At 37.3% G+C, this 7,274-nt stretch overlaps 1 protein-coding gene across 1 annotated transcript; it reads right to left on the bottom strand.

Moving 5' to 3' along the window:
* Window positions 1-498: 498 nt before the first annotated feature.
* LOC117343410 (partner of Y14 and mago-like) lies at window positions 499-6,798 on the bottom strand. Its single transcript, XM_033905752.1, has 2 exons — window positions 6,749-6,798; window positions 499-835 (listed from the first exon to the last, which is right to left on the bottom strand). Exons 1-2 carry the CDS (start codon window positions 6,796-6,798, stop codon window positions 499-501), a joined length of 387 nt encoding a protein of 128 aa, XP_033761643.1.
* Window positions 6,799-7,274: the final 476 nt, after the last annotated feature.

Genomic DNA, 7,274 nt, shown 5'->3' with positions numbered 1-7,274 from the left:
GAAACATTACTTTTAAAAACAAACTGTTTTTTCCGCTTAAATGAACAGGCCCTAGAAAAATTGAGATTTTTGGTTTTGCAATTTCATTATTTTCTTGTGTAAAGATCTGATCACAATACTGCAGTAAACTTGCATTGGTTTCAGGGATTCAATATCTAAGATTGTATCAGGTTCTGCTGAGGTCAAACCTGCATTTAGTCGTTATATAAAAAATTGAATGACATAAAAGATTTTTATGATCATGGACTTCACAATACAATTTGTTTTTCCCACCAGTAATAAATCTGAATTCCTACTATGTAAAACGTGATTCTATATAGACTGACAACAGTAAATCAGTATTTCAGCACTTCAGTAATTAAATTATCCATCTAATCTCTATATGATCCAATTCACAAATCAACTAGATCAAGTTCTAAGATAATTTCTCGAACTGTTCCTTTGCAGGCTCCTTAATTTCACCAGATTTTATTTTTTTTTCCAGATCCTCAATCTGTCTTAATTTTTCTTCACATTTCTGACTTTCTTCTCAATATCAGCTTTATTTTGTAATGGCATCTCTGATTGGTTGGAGCTTTGTTTAGATGATTGTGATTGGTCGTTTGAGAGCACAGAATCAGCTAATGACCTGGTTACAGACTCAACATTTTCATTGTGGCCCTGTTGTTTCTTCTTTTCTGTCCTTTTAGCATTTTTCTTTGCAGCCTTGGACATTCCTGCGAAGGGGTCAGCCTGCAGTGTATCCTTATCCTTCGGGGTAACATCGGTCGGGTTTAATCCCGGGGGAAGGGAAGACCTACTACTTTTCAGCCATTGAACACCACGGTTTTCATACCTGTAATTACAATGAACATATTAAGTAAGTCAAACTGGAGAAAATATGGATCGTTCTATAGCAATCATAAGTCACCTGTTCATGGATCGTTCTATAGTAATCATAGGTCACCTGTTCACGGATCGTTCTATAGTAATCATAGGTCATCTGTTCATGGATCGTTCTATAGTAATCACAGGTCACCTGTTCACAGATCGTTCTATAGTAAGCATAGGTCGCCTGTCCACGGATCGTTCTATAGTAATCATAGGTCATCTGTTCATGGATCGTTCTATAGTAATCACATGTCACCTGTTCACATATCGTTCTATAGTAATCATAGGTCATCTGTTCATGGATCGTTCTATAGTAATCACAGGTCACCTGTTCACAGATCGTTCTATAATAATCATAGGTCACCTGTTCACGGATCGTTCTATAGTAATCATAGGTCACCTGTTCACGGATCGTTCTATAGTAACCATAGGTCATCTGTTCATGGATCGTTCTATAGTAATCACAGGTCACCTGTTCACAGATCGTTCTATGATAACCATAGGTCACCTGTTCATGGATCGTTATATAGTAATCATAGGTCACCTGTTCACGGATCGTTCTATAGTAATCATAGGTCACCTGTTCACGGATCGTTCTATGATAATCTTAGGTCACTTGTTCACAGATCGTTCTATAGTAATCATAGGTCACCTGTTCACGGATCGTTTTATAGTAATCAGATGTCACCTGTTCACGGATCGTTCTATGATAATCATAGGTCACCTGTTCACGGATCGTTTTATAGTAATCAGATGTCACCTGTTCACGGATCGTTCTACGATAATCATAGGTCACCTGTTCACGGATCGTTCTACGATAATCATAGGTCACCTGTTCACGGATCGTTCTATGATAATCATAGATCACCTGTTCATGGAGCGTTATATGTGTGTACATGTAGGTAATACTTGGACAGCAGCCTTTCAGATGTATTGCCTTTTTGTTCAAATTGAGCACATAGCAGTTTCTGGTCTTGGATCATGATTTGAATTCATATTCATGCAGTGTTTGGGGGGGGGGGGGGGGGTGTGGACATGTGTTTTTAAGGAGTAGAATCTCATTTACATCATGAAATACAATCATGATAATTAAGGTAGCATATACTTAGTAAGTGTAGTATTTTGTGTGTTCCGTATCTCCTGGAAACATACCACGGATAGCATTACAGACATTTTTGAGGAAAATTTTGCTCCTTAAATTCTGTAAAGGTTTCCTATGGAATTTCTTTAACTTATGGAATATCGACAAAACGGGGACCAGATGTAATACAATAAGATGTTTAGGATATCATTGAGTCATCTTGATATTGTTAATTTGAGTTGTTAACCATATTTACAATGTGTTGCCCGCGTGCTATATAATGTAAAGCATTGAGAAATGCCTTATGCGACTATCTGACATTTTTGTTTTCAAGCCAGCATCAAAACTGGTCAAATCCAATTTAAGTTTTTTGTGTTTCCCTGGTGTACTCAGGTACCGACATTGATTTGTATGTCTGAAATATGAGTTACACAAGTACTAGTGCGTGGACATATGTAAAAAAAAAAAAAACAACAAAACTCACAAGTAGATCTAGAAATACATTTTGAAACTGATGACGGTACAGGTAATCTGTCATAGCTTAACATAAGACATTGGTGAATTCCTGGTATTAAATCTGTACTCATTACATAGATAAACCGTGGGCAATGTATATATGGGAGCAAGCTATCTACAGATTTTAAAGCAAAACTGTTACTGTGGCAAGTGCAGGTAATACAAGGATGTTACGGTTATGTTTCAACTGTTGAAATGAAACAGTGAACAAAGTATGCTGTACAATTAATGGTTTTTGTTTTGGGATATTTTGTCTTTCTTTTAATAAAATTTTACAAGAATATTGACTGCCGGTAATTGGTGTGATAATTAAAGGTCCACATGGCACGCTATTCTGGGATGGCTATGAGGTTGTGAATTTGAAATAATTTAAATTTTTTATAAAAATTTGATATCCATAATTTACAAAGCATTGAAGCATGTATAGAAGTTTGATTTCATGTAATCTGATGTGACAAGATATCATGTGTTTACTGTACTGGGTCCACAGTTCTGTATTAGATATACATCTGTATATACATGTAGATATGCAGGTATATAGATATAGTACCTGGTATCAAAAATGCACTTCCATGATTGATATCACATGAATCAGACTAGGTCATTGCTATTTCTGTAAATATTTTGTTATTTGTGTTGCAAACTTTGTCATGCATAGCCTGTAAGTAATGTAGATAATAAATGTTATTTTTGTTATTCTTAATTATGTAAGTAGTGTGAGAGTGTAATGTAAGTATTATGTAAATATGTACATAAATACAATTGTAATGTAATAAATAAACAATATTAATAAAGACTGATATGAGATACATACACATTGTTTTTGTATTTACATATTATAACGATTTTGTAGTCATATCTAAGATATGTAAAAGTGTTGATTTCTGTCCTCATTCTCACAGCATCAATTAATTCAATAGAACACCGACAGAACTACCGCACCTTCAGTGATAGACCTAATTACCTGTGTCAGAAGTAACATGCAGTATGTAGGGAAGACCATCACACCGCTCAGTTTGAGAATTAACTATCAACGTTGTCCCATCAAACAGAAGAACAGGACTTGTCAGTAGAGACAATTTAACATGCCATGCCATTGATGGCATATCATTGATGCAATGTACTTGATGCCATGTAATTGATGCCATGTAATTGATGTCATGTCATTGATGCCATGTAATTGATGTCATGTCATTGATGCCATGTCATTGATGCCATTGATGCCATTGTAGGCGATGTGCAACGTTGACTCATTTATCAACTTATTTATTTTAAGATTTTTTTCTTTATTTATGCATTGATATTTGCTATATTCATCTCCATTTTCATTACTAAAATACCTTATACTTACCGCCCTTTTCGAAGTTAACATCGGCTTTATGGTTGGGGGACTGAAGGGACAACTCCATCACAAGGCACAAACAAATGAGAAAGACGTTTCGCCGAATTTATTACAATTAACAACAAGCATTGACAAAGAACACACTGCAAAGTTGCTATAGAACACACCACGTTAGCACACATTAACACTGAGTTTTCAACCAAAGCTACTTGTATAGTGAAATGAATAAAGGGATGGAAAATAAATTAGGGCCATGAACCATTTTTCATGATCAGTGTTTTGACATTAATAAGTAACTAGAACTATATAATTCAGTTCATTATGAATACACAAAATTCTCTGATGGTTATGTCTTAATATAAAATATGATTAGATCCACAGTACTTAATAGTTGAAATTAATGTAATATTACTATGTATTGCAAATCCAATCTATAATACAAAGAACTTTTCTGTACCTATAAAACAAACACTTGATTTCTAAACAAGAAATACTGCAAAAAAACTCCCAGGCAATCCGCTGAACCCCCTACCAAAAATATTTTTACCTGCAACCTTTAACCTGTCCTGCAAGGAAACTCGAAGTCAAGCTCGTGTGGCTGATATTGTCAACTCTTCTGAATCAAGTCATTAGGGCCGCCTTTATGAAAGGGATAAATAGCAATCTTTCTCTAAACTGAATTTATACCATTTTACCTTCCCAAGCAGCGAGACCCACAGCCCTGAATGTGTCCTCGTGTCCTATCTCTGGTTTGATTTACAAACCTTCATAAAGAACGCAGTATGGAAAAAACACCACAAAGTGGCTTCAGGGCGATTTTTTCAGATTCATAGTTGTCTATTCTGTGCAAAAAGTCCTTTTTGACTTTGTTGACTTGAAAGATCTGCTCAGAAACTGTGCATACAAGCCCAGTTGCTGCAGAGATGCAGGCAACGGGACATGGCGAAAATATGTACAGAACATAACATAAGTCCTCCACCGTGTTTTTAAATTGCTATGTACCTCTGGTGAATACTGCTCTAGTTGGGGTTTTCACATTCATTGCAGGAGAACCTGCAACAAATGAATGGTCGCCACTTAATCAGACATACGGATTATGTGAGAACTGAAAGGCTGAAGGTAGAATAGTCGCCCAATCCTGTAAGATCGTAGAACCTTTTACGCATTGGCATCCCAGTTACCTATTTGAGATAACAGATCTGGAATTCTGTTGTTCACCCCTTGCTAATGCGTTTACGACTATCACGCATGCCTCATTGTTACAAATAACCAAGACCTTTATCCCTCACAAGACTCCATGTCTTGACTACTGCTGCTAAAGTGAATAGTAGATGATTTGTAACGGTACATCTACAACGTCTACTGGAAACTCGGCATTACAAAACTGGGCTATGAGAGAAACCTTCAGTCAATCAGGATCAGATGCCACCTATCCGGCTGAAACCATTCCTCCTTTGATAGCACCGACACTACGTTGTAAATTCTTCAGAAAATTGTGATATTTCTGGGTCCTGAGTATTGCGTTTGAATCATCCGCACTTCCCATTAAAATCCTGATTTTTAGCTCTTAAATGTTTTCACCCAGCGTATCTCACATTTAACATTTTATGTATGTGACATAAAACATCCTCAAAACAGACCACTCAAACTCAGCCACATGATAATTTTTTTTTAATAAGGCCAGATTTGCGTCCTTATCACGCCTCGTGTCTTTCTTTGTGATGTTATCTTGAAGTTACCAACTAAAAACTGACTTAAGTTCAATTCATCGAATTCTATTACTTTTGCCACTACCTGCCAATAAGAGTATAACTCTGATTGGGGCCTACATAACTTAACTCGTAGCTTATCGGTAGGCTTCTCATGCTTACCACTCCAACTTTGCAAATCAAACAACCTCCAGGATTTTTTTTCTCTCCGCAAAACGCTTTTTTTTCGTAGATCACCCAAGGTCACTGGATCACCATAATCGCCTTCCTTAACAGAGCCCTTTTTTGTTTCGTCTTTTTTTATTCGGTGTAGTAAATTGTCCATAGGTATTTAAGAACCTGAAATTATCCCAAGATATGAGAGTTGACCACCGGAGTCACTCTGTCCTGAGATATTGCAAAGGATAGGTCAGTGCACTGAAGAATAAAGGTATTGACAAAATACAAAAACAGTTTCTATATCTTAAGACAAAAGCTTGATCCCATGGATGACCTTGCACTACATTTAAGTGCGCAAAGTAAAATGTCTAGCGTTATGAATAAGATGATTGAATATTCGAAAACTGCAGCATTAGCATAATCGCTAATGTTCTGAATCTCTTCCAATCGATCCTTCTATCAGAAGTCATAGAACATCTTATGGTTTGCTGTACATGTGTTACCCGCCCCTTTCACAGCGTAGCTGGTGTCCACCTCAGTGAAGAAGATACGGGAAGCAGGTCACTGCTGGCCATAGTAATTTGAGTAAGATGATTTTCTAAGAACACAATCATAAAAGCACTGAGGGGCCCGCGGCCTCACTTTTTTGAGAAACACAAACTGATTCAGGTAGGAATCGTGACTCTGGTCTTCATCTGAGGTAACATTGTACGATGCTTCAACAACTGAGTGATCGCCATATCCCAACCACCTGACATTGTTTAGTTATAAATCAGTGGTCCAGCATTACGAGACACTGCAGATGCGTGTCATAATGTAACGGTTGCGTGCCTACAGTCCGTTACCAAATTCCATCTTGGACCCAGTATATATATCTAACTGTTGTAAGAAAACATAAACATTGCAGACAATATATACAAAACAATGGCTAGTCTACCTGACTTCAATATATATGTAACAATTACCTAATTTACGCCTGGTAAATATTTAACGCTGTGATAGCCTGAATACCACCTATTACCTAGATAAACGTACTGTATCACAATGTACCTACACCCGTACACCCTGTACCGCAACACTATGTGATCACGACAACTTGACCGCGACACACGTACACCCATCTTCGCTAGCCAAGGCTTCTAATTACGTTTCCCTCCACGACTCCACTCGTGGAGTGAAACGTAATCAGAAGCCTTGGCTAGCGAAGATGACGTACACCGTGACTGCGACTACCTTTACCGAGACACACTTTGACCGAGTCACCCGTTTACCAAACACGGCAAACACTTGTCTATCCTATTCTATTCCTACCATATCTTTACCCCCCCCCCCCCCCCCCCCACACACACACACACAAAACACAACACCTGTATTTGGATACAGCCTTGTGGACCTTTATTTGAGCTGAAGTGAAGTTTGAAGAAAAGCAGAATGATACATTTTATGTACGTGTATATATATACAATGGAAATGATACATACAGATAAAATGTTAACACAGTCTACATGAATGAGCCTTGTACAAAATCAAATTACCTCCCTTGGACTGAGTAAGCCCGGATTAAAAACCAGAGATAAAAAACTCCTTAAAGGAAAAA

The sequence above is a fragment of the Pecten maximus genome, chromosome 15 (assembly GCF_902652985.1).
Source record: "Pecten maximus chromosome 15, xPecMax1.1, whole genome shotgun sequence".
Classification (NCBI taxonomy): Eukaryota; Metazoa; Mollusca; class Bivalvia; order Pectinida; family Pectinidae; genus Pecten; species Pecten maximus.
This window is presented reverse-complemented; position numbering and strand designations above follow the sequence as displayed.